We start from the raw sequence: 23,279 nt of genomic DNA on the forward strand, positions 1-23,279 counted from the left end.
GGAGTAGAAGTACTCCAACCAGTTGACCCAGCACTTGTTAGTGCAAATTGCATACTTGCACACAAAAATGCAGCATGAAGTTGTAGACAGTGCCAGGCGGTGAGGGGTACATCACGCTGATGTGGTAGCCTCTCCATTAACCCCACTACATCACAATTTGTACAGCAGGCACTTAATGGATGTGGGCCTTTTTGAAGCCTGCTATCAATGCATTAGGATCAATTAGCGATGATTACTGTGATTGGCTTCTATGGCAGGTTACTACATGGGCAGTAGGCCCAGGTGAGAGACCCAGCACATATCACTTTGGTTGTTGATGAGTTGTTAGAAGTGTAATGCAGGCACATTATACATACTTAACTGGTGTAATGTATACATATCCTGGTACAAAAATATAAGTGTCAACATGCTTGTATCCTGATCATGATATTTACCAGTGTCGGCTCAATTACATTACATGTCATATCACTGTAAAGTGTTCAAACTTAGAATTATAACAGCAGTTGCATCACCCCCTGCACCCCGCCCCACCCCTCCCTCAGATGATTAAAATTCTTCAGCTTCAGTGCTGCAAAGGGGGAGGGGAGTTGAGTTGCCGGACAGAACCTCCAACTCGGGGCTTCGTTCAAAGCCCCAGTTTTAATTTGCCAGCCCGCCCCCTCACCCATCAATTTGGCTGGGGCATTAAGATGAATAAAAATGACTTTTGAATAAGTTTGATGATTTGATAATATCTGGATTGTATATAGTGATAACACAGATGAACATCGTTGTGCAAGAAATGTGTAAATGTAAAGCATGTCATTGGAATATATCTTTGTATTTGAAAGTATATATATATGACTGCCATGCTTCCAGCTTCCAAGTATTCCTTGATTTACAGGTATGCACAATGCCAAATTCTCTAGACATGGTACAGATGGAGATTCCTTGCAAACATTAATTATATCAAAGATAACATTCTTGTTTCAATATCTTTAAATTTTGCACCAGTTGAACTTTCAGATGTATCTGTGATTAGATTTTTTCTACCACATATTTTAAGCCCCTGATCATGAATTTGAATGAACTTTTCATCATTTTGTCAAGCATATTTGGGCCAAAGTATAATCAACTTGAAGTTGTATGGGTATTGCATGGTGTGTCTGTTGGATCCTCTTACCACTTAAAAGGGTGTGTGATTGTAATGGTCATGAATACAGATCTCTCATTACGGTGTTGTTTATGGCCTGGCCGGAGGCTATGGGACAGATCATCCTACAAATGTACTATCACAATAATGTTTACCTGAAATTGATTTCCTGTTTACAGGTGGAGCTCACCTTGTCTTTCAAACTTTATAGTCTTGATAGTGATATTTCATGGCTTTACAGCTAGTGTGGGTCATAGTGGTATAGCGGGGCCCATGTTGTGTACACAGTACTGATAACTGTGTGTTCCTAGATCTGTTCAACTTTCTGCTGCAGGAGTTTTATTAGATTGGTATTCTTGGTACATATAGCATGGATACTGTTAAAGAAGAACCAGATTTTGAGGATGATTTCATGTTTGATTTTGTTGTTGAGGTATGTATATATATATATATATACACACACGACATATTGTAAAGCAGTAATGCCTTATAGTTTTAAGTTTTTGAGAATTTGAATATTTTATCATTTTAAGGGTGAAACCCGAGTCACACATGCATAAAGCTTTCATAAATCTGTAAAGTGTGCCAATGTTATCGTATGGCTAAAAGAAAACCCCACAATCATCAAAGATTTAGGCAAATCTCGCCATCTGTTAGGAACACACCTAGAATTCACAAGAATGCCGGTACATGCTGATATAAACTTTCATTGCCAATGGAGTGAATCACTCGCCAGACAACTTGTATGACGAAGAGTTCATACGTTATCAGCTGTTACCATACACATATATATCTCCTGTAACCAGACGATACTTGTAAGGCTATTAGGACGGATACTCAAGTACTCCCTGCAGGTACTTATTGAGCATCAACACCCCAGTATAGTCATAACAGTGCCGAAATGCTTCATTTCTCTGTGTCCGTGTTTATAACGTAGTATGCTGCAGTAACACCAACATCTGTACCGCTATAGTCTGTTTACATCATGTACACAGGAGAGGGGGCAGAGTGCCATTTTTCACACACACATATACAGTATACCTGTATATCACTTAATGTACCTATATATATACTAAAACTAGTATTTATTTATATGTCTGCTAGGTAATTAATTAAACCAGCTATGTCTGTATATACATTACTGTACATGTATCAAACTGAGTTTGATAAATATATTATGGTATGTATATCTGTGCATTATCTAACAGCAGTATCTTAACATCAATCTTTACACAAAGTGTAGGAGTTTAGGAAGTGCTGGTTCTGGTATATTTTCACTGATACTGCTAGACATACACTACATATACAGTAGGGTATACCTATTGGATGTAAATTTTCAAGTCTGAGCAAGAGACACTGGGAGATGTATGTATGTTAGACTTAGTATGAAGAGTTCATTTAAGATGTACTGGTAGACATACATGTACTGTTTCTAAACATTTTCTTCAGGTTGGTAAGTATGGATTATGAGAAGTTCTTTTTACACAAACAGTAACATTTTCTATGTGACGTTTCGGTGACTAGTACGATATGTACACTGTCACCTTCATAAGACAAATGACCAGTGAAGCGTATGCACACAAATGTGTAAAATGTGTACGAGTTGTCCATAAAATCGATGTCGATTTCGGCTATGCTGGAAACGTATGTACAAAAGTTGTTATATATGTACCGAAATGACTCAATTCAGCTACGTTTTATTGGTTTTGTAAAAAGAACTTCTCATAATACATGTACTGTGTATACCATAATAATTATGTTGGTTGCACATTTTGGATGTCGAGTCTGAAGAGCTAAACTGTAATTCTAAATATTTATGATTGATGTGTGTCGTAATGGATCTGTGCGACAACTTTCAGGGGTCAAGAAAATAAATCAATTTCACGAGCCACAGTGCACTTGCATTGTCAAGTGACAACTTGAAAACACTCGACACTTTCAAAGTGTTTTATACTGGTTATTGTCATAGGAATTTCATTCTAACCTACAGATTACTGGTATCAATCAGAAATTAAATACTTGATGACATCAGATTATAAAAATTCTGAGTACAGTTTTCACTTGTCACATACATGTATAACTATCCATGGTTATAGAATTTGAAATATTTTGATAAAATTGTGTTGTTATCGCTTTATTATTCGATACTTGTAATATTTTGAAACTATTTCTTTAATAAATGTTTCTGTGTGAAACGCTGGCCATTTCTACTGAAAAAGAGTGCATTATGTATCAGTTGTTTTCTTATGACCCTGCTTTAGTTTTGACACAGTCCCAGGGTGTGGAGACCTCACTGATATGTTAATCCCAGAGTCACAGTGGTGGTGGGGATTTACCAACACCTTTGTGATGTAGCCAGGGGGGCTAAGAATGAATTATATAAGACTTCACTTACACGTCATGTACTTGTGTTTATGTTTTAGGGGGTTCAGTCCAAGGGTGTGGTTGGAGAAACTATACTGACATTGTTTATGGTAAAGGTATTTCAGTCCCAGGGTGTGATGGGAGATACTTTTACTAACACGTTTGTTAATGGTAAAGGTATTTCAGTCCCAGGGTGTGATGGGGAGATACTTTTACTAACACGTTTGTTAATGGTAAAGGTATTTCAGTCCCAGGGTGTGATGGGGAGATACTTTTACTAACACGTTTGTTAATGGTAAAGGTATTTCAGTCCCAGGGTGTGATGGGGAGATACTTTTACTAACACGTTTGTTAATGGTAAAGGTATTTCAGTCCCAGGGTGTGATGGGGAGATACTTTTACTAACACGTTTGTTAATGGTAAAGGTATTTCAGTCCCAGGGTGTGATGGGGAGATACTTTTACTAACACGTTTGTTAATGGTAAAGGTATTTCAGTCCCAGGGTGTGATGGGGAGATACTTTTACTAACACGTTTGTTAATGGTAAAGGTATTTCAGTCCCAGGGTGTGATGGGGAGATACTTTTACTAACACGTTTGTTAATGGTAAAGGTATTTCAGTCCCAGGGTGTGATGGGGAGATACTTTTACTAACACGTTTGTTAATGGTAAAGGTATTTCAGTCCCAGGGTGTGATGGGGAGATACTTTTACTAACACGTTTGTTAATGGTAAAGGTATTTCAGTCCCAGGGTGTGATGGGGAGATACTTTTACTAACACGTTTGTTAATGGTAAAGGTATTTCAGTCCCAGGGTGTGATGGGGAGATACTTTTACTAACACGTTTGTTAATGGTAAAGGTATTTCAGTCCCAGGGTGTGATGGGGAGATACTTTTACTAACACGTTTGTTAATGGTAAAGGTATTTCAGTCCCAGGGTGTGATGGGGAGATACTTTTACTAACACGTTTGTTAATGGTAAAGGTATTTCAGTCCCAGGGTGTGATGGGGAGATACTTTTACTAACACGTTTGTTAATGGTAAAGGTATTTTAGTCCCAGGGTGTGATGGGAGATACTTTACTAACATGTTTGTTAATGGTAAAGGTATTTCAGTCCCAGGGTGTGATGGGAGATACTTTTACTAACACGTTTGTTAATGGTAAAGGTATTTCAGTCCCAGGGTGTGATGGGAGATACTTTTACTAACACGTTTGTTAATGGTAAAGGTATTTCAGTCCCAGGGTGTGATGGGAGATACTTTTACTAACACGTTTGTTAATGGTAAAGGTATTTCAGTCCCAGGGTGTGATGGGAGATACTTTTACTAACACGTTTGTTAATGGTAAAGGTATTTCAGTCCCAGGGTGTGATGGGAGATACTTTTACTAACACGTTTGTTAATGGTAAAGGTATTTCAGTCCCAGGGTGTGATGGGAGATACTTTACTAACATGTTTGTTAATGGTAAAGGTAGTTCAGTGTGGTCTGAGAAACTTTACTGACACATTTGTTTATTTTGTAAGGGGGTCTCTGTTCCGAAGTGCCACTTATACTGACACCGTTGTTTGTATTTCAGGGTGTCCAGTCCCAGGGTGTGGTGAGCAAGAAATTTACTTACAATATTGTTTGTGTTGTAGGGTGTCCAGTCCCAGAGAGTGGTTGGTGAGAATTTCCTAACAATGTTGTTTGTGTTGTAGGGGGTCCAATCCCAGGGTGTGGCTGATGAGAACTTATTTTTACCGTTAATGTTGTTTGTGTTGGAAGGGGTCCAGTCCCAGGGTGTGGTTGATGAGAACTTATTTTTACCGTTTATGTTGTTTGTTTTGTAGGGGTCCAGTCCCAGGGTGTGGTTTGTGAGAACTTATTTTTACTGTTAATGTTGTTTGTGTTGTAGGGAGTCCAGTCCCAAGGTGTGGTTCGTGAGAACTTATTTTTACCGTTTATGTTGTTTGTGTTGTAGGGGGTCCAGTCCCAAGGTGTGGTTGGTGAGAACTTATTTTTATCGTTAATGTTGTTTGTGTTGTAGGGGATCCAGTCCCAAGGTGTGGTTGATGAGAACTTATTTTTACCGTTTATGTTGTTTGTGTTGTAGGGGGTCCAGTCCCAGGGTGTGGTGGGTGATACTGTCTCACCTGGAATGAAGGCCACTCCTCCTGTCCAGCATCTAAACAAGAGCATATCTCTTGGTAGCATCCACAACGACTCATCTGATGGAGCAATTGTTGACCAAGATGACATCATCAACCTCACACATAATGTCAAGCGATTCTCAGATGGCCTGGCCAGACTCAAGGGAGTGTTTGGAGAGTGTTCAGGTAAAATGTAATGTTTGTTACCTTTATATAAATTAAACTAGGTCCTCATAGCAGTGTTAATATCATATGTCATTCTAGATGTGCCGTCTGTAGAGAAGAGTAGTAGGGGAACATGTATGTAACTACATGTACACTATTAAAGTACACTATTATCCTCATTTGTTCTGCTATTCATATGCCCTTGCTGTGATGAAAGGCTATCAAATGTGTTCAAATGTATGACCTGACTACATTCAAGGTCACAGGGGTCAAGTGTTCTAAAACCTTCAAACGACTTCCTACAGTAACCATGATAATCTATTTTGATGATTAGCCAGTTGCTTGCTGAAATGAATAGATATCAAATTTGTTTATATAAATTACGTTGACTCATAGGCCAGAGGGGTCTAGAATGCCGTAATCTTCAAACAATGAAAGTTCTGAAAAAAGTTCTTCTCAAAAATCATGAAGCTTAGAGTTATGATATTTGGCCTGTAGCTTACTGAGATGAAATGTTATTAATGATGTTCAAATGAATGAATTTGACCCATATCGAGGCACTTGGGTCATATGTGGTAAAATCTTTAAATATAGAGTTGTAATATATAATTGGTAAAAGCTGTTAATGAATCACGTCAAAATGTATTACAATCTTGATCGACTCTTTAGGTCATGGTGGTTTATTGGGTTATATTCTTCAAACAACTTCTTCTAATAAACCATGAGGCCTAGCAATGGTATTCGCTCTATAAGGTATCAGGAAGATAGGCTATCTTGTATATTCAAATAAAATACCTTGACCCATATACCTGGCCTCCTAATTTTTGAAGAAGAAAAAAATGAAAATATTAATTATTAAATATAGATATGAGAGTATAATGTTAGATAACTTTTCCCACAGAATCTGGAGACGAACTGCGACACAGAACCCATGAGAGACTGGGTGAAGTGCTATACACCTTGAAAAATATCTTACAGTCCTACCCCATCCTTCAATCTACTGAACTGTTTGCTGCATCAGGTGCTCTCATCTCCAAGGTCAAAAGTAGGTACTTTCATGGTGAAAGTAATTACATGTCATTGATTCTACTTTATAGTTAACACTTCAACCATTTTATCCTGTATATATGCCATTGGTCTCATTTTCAAAACCAGTTGTAATTCAAGGGTAAGACCTAGCTCTGATTAACCGAAGTCTTAGCCTTGACCTCAACGATACACTCATTCACCCCTACATATTTAAATTGGACTTGCCCAGTCTTTGATTTGGTAAGGTTAAAATGTGTCTTTAAGGGTGAATGGATTATGGTAGTTTTTTGTTAGGTGATACCATTAACTTAATTAGCTTTCTTAAAAGGCTTTCACTTCAAATTGGATGTTTTACAGTGCACTAAATATCAACCTGTTATGGGTATTGAATTTATATATTTATATAAGAACATGTAAGATTTGAATATAGAATTGTGATATACACCCAAAACCATGTTTTAAACATTCATTGAATCCTTTTGCTGTACTTTCAGGTTTTGACTATGTTGGAACTTCATCTTCATCAGCAGAACTCCATTTTTCTGAGGCTATAGACCAGTTGGCTTTGGTATTCAGTAGTAGGTATGTACCAGGTACATGAGCCCTGGGTATACCGAAACGTGCAGGTCTGTTAATTAGGAATTACTTGTCTGGGGTATTATGAGTGCTTATACCATGTTAGAACGTCTTCCAGGAGTTAGCAGTCTGAGCTGTACATATCAATGTAGAACTTCCTTCCAGGAGTTACCTGTCTGGGGTATTATGAGTCCATCTACCATGTTAGAATGTTCTTCCAGGAATTAACAGTCTGGGTTTCACAGATCAATGGAGAACGTTCTACCAGGGATTGCCAATCATGACTTCATGTCGAATGTTCCGCCATTGATCACTGGATTAGTTTTGGTCGCAAAACTATTCCAGAGAATTTTGCTATCTGTACAATTCTCAGGAGCTTAGAAACCAGGAAATCAGGATAAACTATGTATACTGCTCTATACGCTACTGGCTCAGAAAGACTAGCCAACTATGTCACAGCCTTATTTCAATATACATGTATTGCGATTAACATTATTCATACTAGATATATACAAAACACTTTTCTTTTTACGATTTGGCATACAAGACGGCTGACACTGCCTCTGATTAGTCGAAATTTAGTTTTTGAGACTTCTGTATTGGCCCCTTTTACATTAAGAACTTGTTCTTGAATTGATTCTGTTGTTTAAGTTTGTTTCATTATTTGCCAGTGTGTCTGAGTACTTGATGGGTGATCAAGATACATCGTTTCAAGAGAAAACAGAAAAGGCAAAGGTAAGAATAGCTTTGTCGATGATATTCACATATTAAATTGATATGATCAAAGGTGATAATCCTTTTAAAAAGGTTATACAATACATGTACAATGAATTTGAATATACTTTTTTCATCATTAGTCTTTCTTCGAATGAAAAAAGTGAAAGGTTTTAACGTTTTTTACAGAAACATGCAGATATTGAATCAATTTAATCCTGTGTTGCATTGCAAGATATAGAAAATGTATACATGTTCTGTATGGCACTGATACTATTACCGTATTTTACCAGTGATAAGCACAAGCCTGGTAATAAACCCATCCACATGTTAAACTAACCAGCTGTGCTTGTGTATATTTTCAGTCTTACGATGGCCTAGCTTCCACTCCAAACAGAACTGAAGAAGTGCCAGATGCAGACGATAGTTCTAAATGTAAGTCGTTATTGCTACACTGAAACCATTCTAGGTAAAAATCCTGGTAAATAGAAACTACTTCAGGGAAAATAAAACATTGCCGAGGAAACAGAAACAACTTCATGTATGCAAGTACTAATACCTTTACAGGAAGTTATAAGCCGACTGTAGTAAACTGACTCTACTTCAACTATGTTGAAGACTCACCTGTATTATATCTTAGCTCCAATCATGCTGCTGTACATGAATTGCGATACAAAACTGCTGTAAAACAACGCTTATTTGCATGTAGATTTTATTTTGCTATAAATACTACCTGAAAAAGCACGAGAAATATGAACTTCACTAATTAATTTCCATTAAACTGGTAAAGGGTTATTATTAGTCTTATAAACACATTTAATGGACTGAAACAAATGTAAGTGAAGGTGAATCGGCATAGATAGCTAAGTCAAGTTCATTGCCTGTCAGATCAAGTATCAACTTTGCCAATTGTCTTATGTTTTCAGAAAATGATAAAAAAAATATACAATTTATGAAATTTGGTTTGCCTTATTTTGCAGCCGTTGCAGTCCTGACCTCTGAAAGTGTAGACAGTTGTCTTTGTGAACTTCAGGCAGGGGTGGATGTAGCACTACAGCGGGCCAAGGTCTGGTCCAAGTACATGAAAGATGTCACATCGTACATAGAACGCAAAGCTCAACTAGGTACAGGCCATTTCAAATACTTGTTATTTCTTGATTTTTCTTTAAGAAATAGTTAAAAAAATACTAGTTGATTCTAGACTTATCATACTTTGTTTCTTTTTCTATTTTGTAGAGACAGACTACTCCAAGAATCTTGGGCGTCTGGCACAGACCATGAAGCCGATTTTAACAGAGGAGGTTTGTAGGAAGATCAACCTGTCCTCTCTCAATTACTGACATAACTCTTTTTTTTATAAGCTTATGTAAAATTGCATAGATAGATATGCTGTAATATAAATTATATCTGAGACGTATTCTTTGCTAATTATGTTGGAACTGATACAAAAATCAAAATTTCATAGAAGTATCTGGCTTTCGTTTTATATGCAGATATTACATTTAAAACATAAAAACAGTTCTTTGAATTGAATATTAGAAACCAATGTCTCTAAAATGGAAGTTATAAAAAAAATCCAAAAGTTTCATTGGAAAGTGTGTTTTGAAATGAAAACAAATGGGTATCATATATATGGTATAGTTGATAAAACAAAAAACAAAAAAATGGATTTTTCCTTGTGTTATATGTTGGAGATACTTGTGCAAAATTACTCATCTAAGGATTGTAATTTGGTGTACAAATCATTTATTTTACGTCAAAATCACTAGGGGAAATCTTCTACTGGTAATGTTACAGTGAATTCCAATTAAATGGCACCAGTATTTTGGAAGCCGTAATAATTCCAACAGTATCTGATTTTATACACCATCATATCAGAAGCTTTAAATTTTAAATCATATTAATATTTATATATGACTGCCACAATGACGACAGCCAGGCTAGAAACATAATCTTGTGTGAATCATTTCATTGCAGGCTTTCTTACCTCTCCAGTCTGTCTACTGTACAGTTCTACAACAGGTAAGATGTACTATATTTACCTGGGGAAATTTGTTATTCGGTGTGGAGTAAAACACCCAGCTGGATTACTGCTACAGTATAGTCAAAGTGTTGGTTTAAAGGACGGTCACTGTTTAAAGCTCTCTTCTGCCCTCTTGATAAACAATGTTATGTTAACGTTTCAGTTTAATTTATTGTCATATGTCTTGCGACTACAGGGGCTGAAAAATATCAATTTTAGTGGGTTTTTTTCATTATTCTGAATGTCTTTCTTAGTGAATTATCTGTTTCTTTACTCTCTTGAAGGACAAAGATTACGCAAGTACTTGCCAAGCTACACAAACTTTATTACAAGCATCCAAATTTGTTGAGGTAAGAAATTTATTAAATTGATGATCATTTACTGTATACAGGGAAACTTTCTCTCTGTTAAATGTTCGCCATTTGCCGATAAAATTCATGTTCGCCCTTCACATGAAATTACTATATTGTATGTTGTATACAAGTTTTCGTTGTAATGAAAATTCATCCTCATTGGGGAGGGCGAAAAAAGGTGAAAGTTTTACTACGGTGAATATTTCCCAGTGTACAGTAATACAACAGAAACGTCAATCATCTTGTTACTTATATAATTTGTAAATCAGAATTTCCAAAATAATTTGATCCTGTCAAGATATTTTTGAAATGACAAATTGTTTGTATTAATCACCTGTGTCACTGCTGACATTCAGGGGGTGCTGATCATAATACAATGTCTGTTTTCTGTCCTTAGCCATTAACTGCCAGGAGATTAGAACATGACAAAGAGCGAAAAACCATCAAAGACTCCTGGCTGAAGGAAGTGAAGAGAATGGTAGGGTCTAAGTACATCATTGAATGAGTTGTGATAGGAGGTGGTGGTGTATGAATCATGTTAATTAACTAAGACAAAAATGTTTTGAAATTGATATGCAGTACCACTTGTCAGAAAAATGTTGTATACAATTAGCAAAGCAATTACTTAAACGTTACAGTTATTTTGTTCTAAAGGTGTTTCATTGAAATAGTTCAGATGAATTTGAGCATACTTTCTAATAAATCACACTGTCAAATTCAGATTTTAGTCTAAAGAATAGTTGGGGTAATTCCTGTAGGAACTCTATCTAAAACTCTATTGTTATAAATCTCTGATTTAGATAGAGTTCCTGCAGGAATTAGGGTAGACCCTGTAAAATTTGGAAGTCTGGTTTAGTCAGCCTACACTCTAGTGTAATAATCCATTGAAAGTCATCTTGTATAAAAAAAAAAAAAAAGTGTTTAAAATGAAACAGGATTGATAAACTACCTGTTTTAAATGACAGCAAGATGCAGTGCACAGTCTGCGGAAGGCACAGTCCCTGTATGTGACACGGCAACAAGAGTATGAGAAGGTACGAGAACAGGCCAACAAACTGGAGGCAGACATGTTGTCACAGAGCAGTAGTGGTATTAGCGCCCTCAATAAGGTGGACAAGCGGCGTAAACTGGAGGAGGAAGCCATGCACAAGGTTATTGAATTACTTAATTATAAAGATATTCATGAAGCTCATTTTGTGCCTCGTTTATACATCAGAGAATAGTTCTGTGCCATCTTGTACTGTTTCTATCATTGTAGGAATTGTTATTAGGGCCCCGTATCGGAGATACGGGTGCCTTATAGTAATTACTCTGTGTGTCTGTCTGTCTGTCCGTCCACAAATTTTGTTCCTAGCTGATAACTTTTGTATTTATTGACCGATGTACATGAAACTTGATCAAGATGTTCAGTTCATAAAAATACACTTTAAGGTAAAAAGTAAAGGTCAAAGGTCAAGGTCATTAGAATCAAAGGTGAAGGTCAAATTTTGCATATTTTCACTGATGAACATTTTGTTATGACATGATGAAGCAAAGTTGATCAGAATTAAACAACGAGTCAACTTACCAAAGGTCAGGGTCATGCGGTCAAAGGTCAAGGTTAAATTTTGCATCTTTTCACTGGTGAACATTTCGCTATGATACTTTGAAGCAATGTTGCTCAGAATTAAACAAGGAGTCAACTGACCAAAGATCAAGGTCATTTGGTCAAAGGTCAAGGTTAAATTTTGTACCTTTTCCCTGATGAACATTTTGTTATGACAATATGAAGCAATGTTGTTCAGAACTTAACACAGAGTGATCAACTGACCTTAGTTCCAGGTTACTTGGTCCAAAGGGTCAAGGTCAAGTTTTGTATTTTTCACTGATGAACATTTTGTTATGATATTAAGAAGCAAAGTTGGTCAGAATTAAAGAATAAGTCAACTGACCAAAGATCAGGGTCACTGGGTTAATGATCAAGGTCATTTGTGTCCAAAGGTCAAAGACAAAGTGGATCTCTGACTTTGACCCTGGCTCTTGATGGAAGAGGTATATAAGGTGAAATTAAACAAATCAAAGCTAACAAATGAGTATTGCACCGGTAATTACATTTCTGTTAGCCCAGCAAATATGGAGGTGGAAGGAAACACATCACATCATAGTACATGTAAAATGTATATTTTGCTTCCTTGCGATTCTTTTTGAAGTCCAAATGTCAAACATCAAGCTCAGCTATATGGGCAGATTGCTTCTTGATGATTATGGGGGATATAATTGCCACAAGACGGGGCCCTTACTGACCTGTCAGTGTTCTAGTTTCAAAAGTGTTTACACTTTTATTTAGATTCCAACTTAATCTTGTTATTACAGGCTGCGGAGGCTGAGACAACATACAAGGCATGTGTAGCAGAGGCGAACTGTAGGCAGCAGGAACTAGAAAAGACTAAGGTACTCATTAGGAGTGTCATCTCATTCTTACTAGATCATTTACATATTGGAAATTGCTCAAGACTAGTAGATGTTCTCCTTTTATAATTGAAATAGACAAATAAGACATAAAATTGATAAAAAATTATATCCATGAGGCCAATATCTGAATAATTTTGTAAAAGATATTCACATTAAGATTTTGCACTTGTTTTACAGGCGGACTTGCTAGCCAGGATACGAGATCAGATTTACCAATGTGATCAAGTTATAAAACTGGTAAGCTCACCATTCATGTTAGTTCTTAAGAAACATTCAATAAATTTCTGGAAATGAATCAAATGAGACTTGTTTAAACGAGGTCACATATGAAAATGTTTATAAATATTTATTTTTTTGCAGGCTACTATAGAATACTTCCACCTCCTACACACAGTCTCAACCCCCATACCTATACAGGTAAGATCAGATTGGCTCTGACAGGTAATCAATCTCACCTGTAATCACCAGGTGTTGTCACTATAACCAATAAGCAATAGAAACACTTATTCAATGTGTAACAAGAACTTTTCATATAACCAATATATTTCATTCAAACTTCCAAAATGGGAAATCGTAAATAAGAAGAAACACAATGAATTATGTCGGAAACATGCTCAGTGAAATATTAAAGGCTTCATCTTACGGCTTTATTAAACTGTAATTAGTCACTTTATGTTGCAAATATGTCTCCTTGCAAAATAACACTAAAGTAATCTTTAAACCATGAAAATAGATTAACAGTACGTGCAGTACATTGAGACAAGTTGTTGAGAGTTTGTGTTGTGTACTTACAGTATCACACGCTGTCAGAAACAACGAAGCAGTATGAGTGCGGGGTGCAGTTTCAGGAGTTTGTCAAACGCCTGCCAGTCAATGCCAGCAACACAACCAACACAGAACCATTTGCGTTTGAACCTTTCTACACAACAAGGTAAGACCACTACAATCTGTTAGGTGTTGAGGCAGGGTTAGCATAACTGAAAAATAACCAAATTTGATGATAAGTTCACACTTACCTTTCCGAGTTTGAAGTGAAGAACTTTGATTGAGATCTGTTTTCAGTGCTCTCCTTTTATTGCCACCTTTCATTATTCAACTTTCAAGCATCATGGCTACAAATGTTAAATTCCGAAAATATGTTTGTCGCTGATGTCACAAAGTGATAATGCTGGTGTTAACGAACATCGGTGGATGATTTAAACAGTTGTGTATTTTGGCTGAAATATGGTGTGTGCCTTTTAGGTCCGTTAAACAGACCCATCCCCAATTGAAAATGGGCTCCATTCCCCCCCCCCCCCCCCCCCCCCCCCATTTAACTTCAGATAAATGATCAATCTAAACAAATGTTTGACTTTTTAGGTAATTATTGAATCGCAAAATTTGTATGCCCCTGCCATAAAATAAGGGGGCATATAGTGTTGCCCATGCCTGTCCCATCCCGTGATCAAAGTGGTTGTAACTATTTATAGAACAGCAAACACTGAAAATAATTTCACATGGTGACAGGGGGCATTCATGTCTTACAGACATTTTCTAGTTGATATTTAAAACATTCTTAACGTGATTAATTGTAGCTGCTGTTACCTTTGTTAAGCTTATAACAAGTGAGGTAGTGCGTCACTACATTTGAAATATGTGGTCAATTTGATATTCAGTGATATTTCTGGTATTTACTGTAGCCTGTAACAATTTGAATTGAGTGTCGATATTGCATTGTTACAGGGAGATTGATAGCAGGAAAACAAGTACACAATCAACAGGATCCTCAGGGCCTCAGTCACAGGAGGGCTCACCTCAGCTTACTTCCCCTCGCAAAGGTACCGGTATGTAAAAAGTTTCGAGCCTCAGTCACAGGAGGGCTCACCTCAGCTTATTTGCCCTAGCAAAGGTACTGGTGTGCAAACAGTTTCAAGTCTCAGTCACAGGAGGGCTCACCTCAGCTTACTTCCCCTCGCAAAGGTACCGGTATGTAAACAGTTTCGAGCCTCAGTCACAGGAGGGCTCACCTCAGCTAACTTCCCCTCGCAAAGATACCGGTATGTAAACACTTTCAAGCCTCAGTCACAGGAGGGCTCACCTCAGCTTACTTCTCCTAGCAAAGGTACCGGTGTTAACACTTTCAAGCCTCAGTCACAAGAGGGCTCACCTCAGCTTACTTCCCCTCGCAAAGGTACCGGTATGTAAACAGTTTCAAGCCTCGGTCACAGGAGGGCTCACCTCAGCTTATTTGCCCTAGCAAAGGTACCGGTATGTAAACACTTTCAAGCCTCAGTCACAGGAGGGCTCACCTCAGCTTACTTCCCCTAGCAAAGGTACTGGTATGTAAACACTTTCAAGTCTCAGTCACAGGAGGGCTCACCTCAGCTTATTTGCCCTAGCAAAGGTACCGGTATGTAAACACTTTCAAGCCTCAGTCACAGGAGAGCTCACCTCAGCTTCCTTCCCCTCGCAAAGATACCGGTATGTAAACACTTTCGAGCCTCAGTCACAGGAGAGCTCCCCTCAGCTTATTTGCCCTGGCAAAGGTACCGGTAGGTAAACACTTTCAAGTCTCAGTCACAGGAGGTCTCACCTCAGCTTATTTGCCCTGGCAAAGGTACCGGTATGGAAACAGTTTCGAGCCTCAGTCACAGGAGAGCGCCCCTCAGCTTACTTCCCCACGCAAAGGTACCGGTACGCCAACACTTTCAAGCCTCCGTCACAGGAGGGCTCACCTCAGCTTACTTCCCCTAGCAAAGGTACCGGTATGTAAACACTTTTAAGCCTCAGTCACAGGAGGGCTCACCTCAGCTTACTTCCCCTCGCAAAGGTACCGGTATGTAAACAGTTTCGAGTCTCAGTCACAGGAAGGCTCACCTCAGCTTACTTCCCCTCGCAAAGGTACCGGTGTGTAAACACGTTCAAGCCTCAGTCACAGGAGGGCTCACCTCAGCTTACTTCCCCTCGCAAAGGTACCGGTATGTAAACAGTTTCGAGCCTCAGTCACAGGAGGACTTACCTCAGCTTACTTCCCCTAGCAGAGGTACCGGTATGTAAACACTTTCAAGCCTCAGTCACAGGAGGGCTCACCTCAGCTTACCTCCCCTCACAAGGTCAAGGCCTTAAGGCACTTGTCACAGAAAAACCCTCACCTTTCCTTCTTCCCTTCTTAAAATAGGTAACACTTTCAAGTTCGTGTCTTTTGAATACCTTTCACCCCAAAAGTCACATTTGATTCTTACTTAGTCAAAGACTGGGCTAGTCTAGTTTAAATATGTAGGGCCAGGGGTTATACATAAAGGTAGCCATTATAAGCTAGTAACTAAACAAAGAACACTCTTTTTCGAAAATCCTCCAGATTTACTTATTAGATTACCATTTACAAAATTATTTGTCCATAATAGAGATTTACTAATGTTGTAAATTGTTTCAGACCGGTACCGTGCACCTGTGAAGGCATGGAGTCCTGGCCTTGTGATGGGAAGTGACACAGACAGTGCCAGTGGTAGCAGTAAGTCTGTTGACTCCTCCCCCAGCAGTAGTCCCCACCCCACGGGCCACAGGAAACTTGTGGCTGCGGGGTCACTGGAAGGACTAGATGATAGGGAGGACACTGATCAACACAGTAAGATTGTGTTTTAAAGTTTGTTTGTGTTTTAACAACTTGTGTATTTCATTTGTCAGGTATCCTGAAGCCTTTGTTTATTCCAGAGGCTTTATTCAGTACATTTTGGTTAAAACGATAAAGGATAAAATTTGAATTGTCTTTTGTTCTAGAAACACTCTTTGTTTGTATTGTAGGGGATTTACTGTCACTACCGGGAGCTGATGGTGGAGACCTTCGTGGTATACTGAAGGTATGTGTACGTCTTATCATAAATACAAAAGTCTTGTACCTTCGTGGTATACTGAGGGTATGTGTACATCTTATCATAATTATAAAAGTCTTGTATGGCAGTTCAGCACTAACATATCCACAGAGAGGTTCAGTGACATCATTTTTAGTATTTTTATACGCCTGTCAAATTTGACGGAAGTATTATGGTATGGAGTTGTCCGTCTGGCTGGCTGTCCATCCGGTGTAAACTTTTGTTTGTTCGACAATCTCCTCCTACATTTTTCGACTTATCTCTTTGAAACTTGGTATACATTATGATCATGATATGAAGTTGTGTCTCCCTTAAAAGAATTTTGATTCAACAATTTTTGCAAAAGTTATTGCCCTCTGTTTATTTCAGTATTTGTTTTTTGTCCGGCAATCTCCTCCTACATTTTTCAACGGATATCTTTGAAACTTGGTATACATTATAATCATGAAATGAAGTTGTGTCTCCCTTAAAAGTATTTGATTTTTTGTCTGGAGATTTTCTTCTACATTTTTTTATAGCATTTCAGCTAACCACTCTTAGAATGATGCAGATCTTATTTCAATGAAGGAAAAGTATATAACACTATATGGCATTCGACGGGCGTATATTGTTCTGCCCCACAGTACTCTTATTTAGTATAGGGGGGCTAATGTAGTCACTCTGGCGTCGGCATCGGCGTCCCACCTTCTGAGGTTAAAGTTAAATTACTAATAGGCGAGCTATGCTGTTCTCGAGCAGATTGGATATGACTCGCGTCTTAGCCATGCGTCTTTGTTCTATCACTTTGTCTGCTGCATCTTTACAGCCCCATGGTCGGCGGAGGAATACGACATTTGGTGTGGACTTCCAGGAACAAGTGGAACACTGTAGATCGGCTGTACCTCCTATCATCACCAAGTGCTTGAAAGAAATTGAGAGAAGGGGTCTTCATCAAGAGGTAAGATTATCACTACTAAATAACAAAAGAACCAACCCAAGTTCATTGTTATAATGTGGCCATTAAGTGGGAAGGCTATTGCATACCATGCATTGTCCTTGTTTTTCTGTCATACAATTTTGTTTTACTGCGCCACCTTCATTTTGCATTTTAATGAGACAAAACTTTCTACTTTTATGGAGTACACCAATATCTGGAAAGTATTTGTGTTTCATAGTCATAAATCCAAGGTCAAGGTCACTTGCTTTAAGTAAGAAATCTTTTGTCACATCAAAATAATTTTAAATGATAATATATTCTATTATTTTGTTGCGACAACACTTTAAGACGGTCAGTGATGCTGTTACTATAACTGGTGTCATTATATTACGGGCATTATATTTCTGTTTAGAATGAAAATTAATACAGCACAAATAAGAACCAGGGTCAAGTTCACTATTACTTTCAATAGAAACTCTTTGTCATCACCATACTGGCTCCATTTTTCGTCTGATTTAGATGAAACTTTTGATCAATATTGAGAACACAAATACCTGATTGAGTTTGCACGAGATAAATATCAAAATTATTTTCACTAGTAAAAATATTGTGGTAAGATGTGTTTGTTTGTCATTATCCAGGGTATTTATCGGAAATCAGGGGTAAAAAGTAAAGTGGAAGGTCTGTGCCAGCGCTTTGAGAAGGACCCAGACTCTGTTGATCTCAACGAGGAAAATCATAATGTTATCTCTAATGTATTAAAGCTTTATCTCCGACAGGTGAGTCCTTTGACAGATTTTGAATATGAAAGCACCAAGAATTGTCCTTTTCCTTCAAGAATTTTTGGATATTTTCATGGGATTGAATATGTCCTTGATCTTTACTTGTCATATAAACAAAACAAAACAAATGTTGAATAAGAAATTTATCCTATTGATGACTCAAAAATATGTAATATTTTAATAAAGTAATGGTGAAACAGTAGTTGATCACTGAAAGCAAGTGTTTCTACTTTTGAATAATTTCGATTGGGGTTGAATAGTTTCTAATACATGTAATATTTATTTTGTTTTTCAGTTGCCAGAACCATTGTTAACGTTTAAAAGCTACCAATTTTTTATTAGAATTGCCAAGGTAAGAAGCTCTGTAGATAGGTTACTGGTAATGAAGGTTTGCTTCCTTTAAAAAATAATATGGTAGCATTATAAGCTGTTTAGATACCATCATTGTCTAACACAATTATCAATGCTCTTAATTTCATAATTAATATATAGATGGTAACTTAATGAAGTCAAAATAGCTTAATAAACACACCACAGCTGTCTCTATTGGCTGAGAGTTTTAACACTTAAGTTTTGTAAAGTCTAGTTCTTCCCCCCAAAACCTTTACGTTGTACCTAATTATGTATGTCCGTAAGACATGTCATACTGTGGTAAATTTGTGTAAACATGTGTGACTTTGAATACCTTTGCCTTTGTCTGATACACCTGTGACTTTGTTATGCCCCCGACATAAATTGAAGGGGGGGCATATAGTATTGCCCATGTCCGTCCCGTCCAATCCATGAGCGGGGCATTTATGTCTTTCAGACATTTTCTAATTTTATAACACCTGCGACTTTGTTTTATAACATCTGTGACTTTGTGTGATAACACCTTTGACTTTGTATTATAACATCTGCGTTTTTTATTTATAACATCTGCGACTTTGTTTGATAACATATGTGACTTGTTTGATAACACATGTGACTTTTGTTTGAAAACACTTGTGACTTTTTTTATAATGCACATGACTTTATTTGATAACACCTGTGACTTTGTTTAATAACAAATGTGACTTGTTTGATAACACCTGTGTCTTTGTTTGATAATGTGGTTTTGTTTTGATAACACCTGTGACTTTATTTCATAACACCTGTGACTTTGTTTGATAACATCTGTGACTTGTTTGATAACACATGTGACTTTTGTTTGATAACACATGTGACTTTTTTTATAACACCTATGACTTTATTTGATAACACCTGTGACTTTGTTTGATAACATGTGACTTGTTTGATAACACCTGTGACTTTGTTTGATAATGTGATTTTGTTTTGATAACACCTATGACTTCATTTGATAACACCTGTGACTTTGTTTGATAACATCTGTGACTTGTTTGATAACACCTGTGACTTTTGTTTGATAACACGAGTGAATTTGTTTTTATAACACCGGTGGCTTTTGTCTGATATTACCTGTAACTTTCTTTGATAACACCTGTGATTTTGTTTGAAAACACCAGTGACTTTATTTGATAACACCTGTGACTTTGTTTGATAACACATGTGACTTTTGTTTGATAACACCTGTGACTTTTGTTTGATAACACCTGTGACTTTTTTTATAACACCTATGACTTTATTTGATAACACCTGTGACTTTGTTTGATAACACCTGTGATTTTGTTTGAAAACACCAGTGACTTTATTTGATAACACTAGTGATTTTGTTTTTATAACACCAGTGACTTTTGTCTGAGAACACCTGTGATTTTGTTTGATAACACCAGTGACTTTCTTTGATAACACCAGTGATTTTGTTTTTATAATACAAGTGACTTTTGTCTGATAACACCAGTGACTTTTGTTTGATAACACCAGTGACTTTGTTTGATAACACCAGTGATTATGTTTTTATACACCAGTGACTTTTGTCGATTAACACCTGTGACTTTGTTTGATAACACCTATGATTTCGTTTGATAACACATGTGACTTTGTTTGATAACACCAATGACTTTTGTTTGATAACACCAGTGACTTTGTTTGATATTTCCTCCTATTTTGTTTGATAACACCAGTGACTTTGTTTGATAACACCAGTGACTTTGTTTGATAACAGCAGTGACTGTGTTTGATAACACCAGTCACTTTGTTTGATATTTCCTCCTATGTTGTTTGATAACACCAATGACTTTTGTTTGATAACACCAGCAACTTTGTTTGATAACACCAGCAACTTTGTTTGATATTTCCTCCTATGTTGTTTGATAACACCAGTGACTTTGTTTGATAACACCAGCAACTTTGTTTGACATTTCCTCCTATGTTGTTTGATAACACCAGTGACTTTGTTTGCTATTTCCTCCTATGTCGTTTGATAACACCAGTGACTTTGTTTGATAACACCAGTGACTTTGTTTGATATTTCCTCCTATGTTGTTTGATACACATGTCACTTTGTTTGATATTTCCTCCTCTGTTGTTTGATAGGACATGTGCCTTTGTTTACACATCTGTGACTTTTGATGTTTGGCTTTGTAGGAACATATGGCAGGATTATTTGACCTTGAGGAAACAGTCAATCATCTAGCAGATGTTGTATCCAAGTTGCCATACTCAAATTTTAAAACTTCAGCAATAATAATGCACCATTTACACAGGTGAGCTGTTTTTGTATTGGTTTATTGAAGAAAGTGAACCTGTATGTTGAATCCCTGTATTTGCTGTGACTTCTTTTCTACTAAACTACTATTGATTGAAATCATGTTAGCAGAATTTAGTACTATTTCTATAAAGAAATAACCTTTCTCACACAATTATTTTCTTCTGTTTATATTTTATATATAAAAAAAATCAGCAGTTTTAAAACATTTGAAAATATTGATACAAAAACAAATCATGAAGCATGAATACAATCTGTTGATGTTATTTCCAGAATTGCCTCGAACTTCAGTACAAATCAGATGACATCCAGCAATCTGGGCATTGTGTTTGGTCCAACCTTACTCCGTCCACTGTAAGTTCTCTCTCACTTCTCCTTCAAAAATAATCTAATGAAGGGAAAGGTTCCTAATGTCCTGATGGAGAAGAATATAATCCTGTTTTTATTGGTATAAAACATCTTGTCGTTTTGGTATTGGTATTTGGTACATTACCTGCCGAAATTTACACTCCAGTTTTGGTCATCTGAGCAAAGCTTGATGACGTTTTCAGGTCTGTCTTCATCTGTCGTCGTCAGTCATCCATTAACAATTTACAGTTTTAACTTTTTCATGGGTGAAAAGGTCACAAGGTGCTGAATCTAATTGTAATTTTTGTTTCCCCTTGGTCATCCATTTGAGGGGGTGGGGGGAGATGGAAGGAAGTTGTTCTCTATTGTTTAATAGGGAAATATCAAATTGGGGTATAGTTTTTCCATAGGTAGGCAGTTAGATGGTATGCAAACTGGTACCTGAACCATCCTTGGAACCTAAGGGGAGGGGTCGAAGGGGGGAAAATAAGCTAAAATATTGAAATATTCTTCAGACCCAGATTTCTTAGTATCATATTATACTGTATACCAGAAAATTAGTCAAAGTTCAACTTTCTCCATTTTAGCACTAATGAGGGCAAATTTATCATCAGAGCCAACAATAGTAAACAATAGTAAATAATAGTTAACAACATAATAAACAAGGAATCAAATGTGAAGGGGGAAATTAACACAGATTACAGACATTCACGTTTATAACAAAGTCATATTGTGGCCATTACCAATAATTTCATTCAGGATATTTGGAGGTACTTTGGGTTCATTCTACACACCTTTGACTGTATCATTTGTAAGAAGAGCTATTCTGTCCCTGTCTCTGCTGGACATGTGTTTTGTCAGCAGAACATTGCCCACCTGGCCGGCAGGTATTGACACCCATTTGTTACGTTACAGGGAAGGAGCCTCCTCCCTAGCCTACCTAGTAGACATGCCTCATCAGACTAAGGCAGTGGAACTACTCATCGCTAACGTCAAGGTTCGTAACTTTACATCTGGTCATAGAACTGCATTCTATCTAAGCCTTGGTGCCGATGGGTTTGTCTTTAGGTATGTTTTACACAATTGTTTTATCAAAATTTCGACTTTCAAATTGATGTGAATTTTTACATGACAGTATAACTGAAGAAATATTTGTGTTTTAGGACATATTTGGACCTGACACAGAGTACGAGTTAATACCGGGAGAAACACCTGTTGAGAAGATTGGTGATGGTAAATCTCCAAATAAAGCCACCCCTAGTCCACAGAGTACATCCACACAGCCTACGCAGTCAGAAAAACAAGATTCTACAGGTAAACTCCTCTATTCCAGGTCCAGAAGTTTGTTTACTACCCTACAGGTAAACTCCTCTATTCCAGGTCCAGAAGTTCGTTTACCACCCTACAGGTAAACTCCTCTATTCCAGGTCCAGAAGTTCGTTTAATACCCTACAGGCAAACTCCTCTATTCCAGATCCAGAAGTTTGTTTACTACCCTACAGGTAAACTCCTCTATTCCAGGTCCAGAAGTTCGTTTAATACCCTACCGGTAAACTCATCCTTCCCTGGACTAGAAAGTTTATAATCTTAAAGCAAACTCATTCTTAACAGGACTCAGACATTCTCTAAATATTATACATGTGAACCCATCCTTGTCAGGACACAGAAGTCCTCTGTATATTAAACCATTTGGGAAAATGGTCTTTTCCTCTTGCTAACATACCAGTCAGCTGGTAAACACGTTCTTATATTCTAGAGTCCACCACCTATGATACACTGATGATATAGATAGGTCACAAGTT

General features: G+C 37.3%; 1 protein-coding gene across 3 annotated transcripts in view; it reads left to right on the top strand.

Annotated features, from left to right (window-relative positions):
- LOC110443656 (mucin-5AC-like) overlaps positions 1 to 23,279 on the top strand; it is a 46,731-nt gene that overhangs the window by 6,540 nt on the left and 16,912 nt on the right. For 2 of the 3 annotated variants that reach the window (XM_021488009.1, XM_021488012.1), the window contains exons 2-26: positions 5,589 to 5,811; positions 6,692 to 6,835; positions 7,314 to 7,401; positions 8,067 to 8,130; positions 8,475 to 8,544; positions 9,090 to 9,233; positions 9,346 to 9,410; positions 10,087 to 10,131; positions 10,417 to 10,482; positions 10,883 to 10,963; positions 11,451 to 11,636; positions 12,838 to 12,915; positions 13,114 to 13,173; positions 13,297 to 13,353; positions 13,731 to 13,867; positions 14,659 to 14,759; positions 16,349 to 16,540; positions 16,717 to 16,772; positions 17,590 to 17,721; positions 18,342 to 18,479; positions 18,778 to 18,834; positions 21,009 to 21,127; positions 21,403 to 21,483; positions 22,393 to 22,474; positions 22,641 to 22,791. In XM_021488009.1, coding sequence (XP_021343684.1) covers positions 5,589 to 5,811; positions 6,692 to 6,835; positions 7,314 to 7,401; positions 8,067 to 8,130; positions 8,475 to 8,544; positions 9,090 to 9,233; positions 9,346 to 9,410; positions 10,087 to 10,131; positions 10,417 to 10,482; positions 10,883 to 10,963; positions 11,451 to 11,636; positions 12,838 to 12,915; positions 13,114 to 13,173; positions 13,297 to 13,353; positions 13,731 to 13,867; positions 14,659 to 14,759; positions 16,349 to 16,540; positions 16,717 to 16,772; positions 17,590 to 17,721; positions 18,342 to 18,479; positions 18,778 to 18,834; positions 21,009 to 21,127; positions 21,403 to 21,483; positions 22,393 to 22,474; positions 22,641 to 22,791 — 2,617 coding nt within the window. The remainder of the gene's footprint in view (positions 1 to 5,588; positions 5,812 to 6,691; positions 6,836 to 7,313; positions 7,402 to 8,066; positions 8,131 to 8,474; positions 8,545 to 9,089; positions 9,234 to 9,345; positions 9,411 to 10,086; positions 10,132 to 10,416; positions 10,483 to 10,882; positions 10,964 to 11,450; positions 11,637 to 12,837; positions 12,916 to 13,113; positions 13,174 to 13,296; positions 13,354 to 13,730; positions 13,868 to 14,658; positions 14,760 to 16,348; positions 16,541 to 16,716; positions 16,773 to 17,589; positions 17,722 to 18,341; positions 18,480 to 18,777; positions 18,835 to 21,008; positions 21,128 to 21,402; positions 21,484 to 22,392; positions 22,475 to 22,640; positions 22,792 to 23,279) is intronic. The other variant, XM_021488010.1, reaches the window with a different exon arrangement.

The sequence above is a fragment of the Mizuhopecten yessoensis genome, unplaced genomic scaffold, assembly GCF_002113885.1.
Source record: "Mizuhopecten yessoensis strain PY_sf001 unplaced genomic scaffold, ASM211388v2 scaffold716357, whole genome shotgun sequence".
Taxonomy (NCBI): Eukaryota; Metazoa; Mollusca; class Bivalvia; order Pectinida; family Pectinidae; genus Mizuhopecten; species Mizuhopecten yessoensis.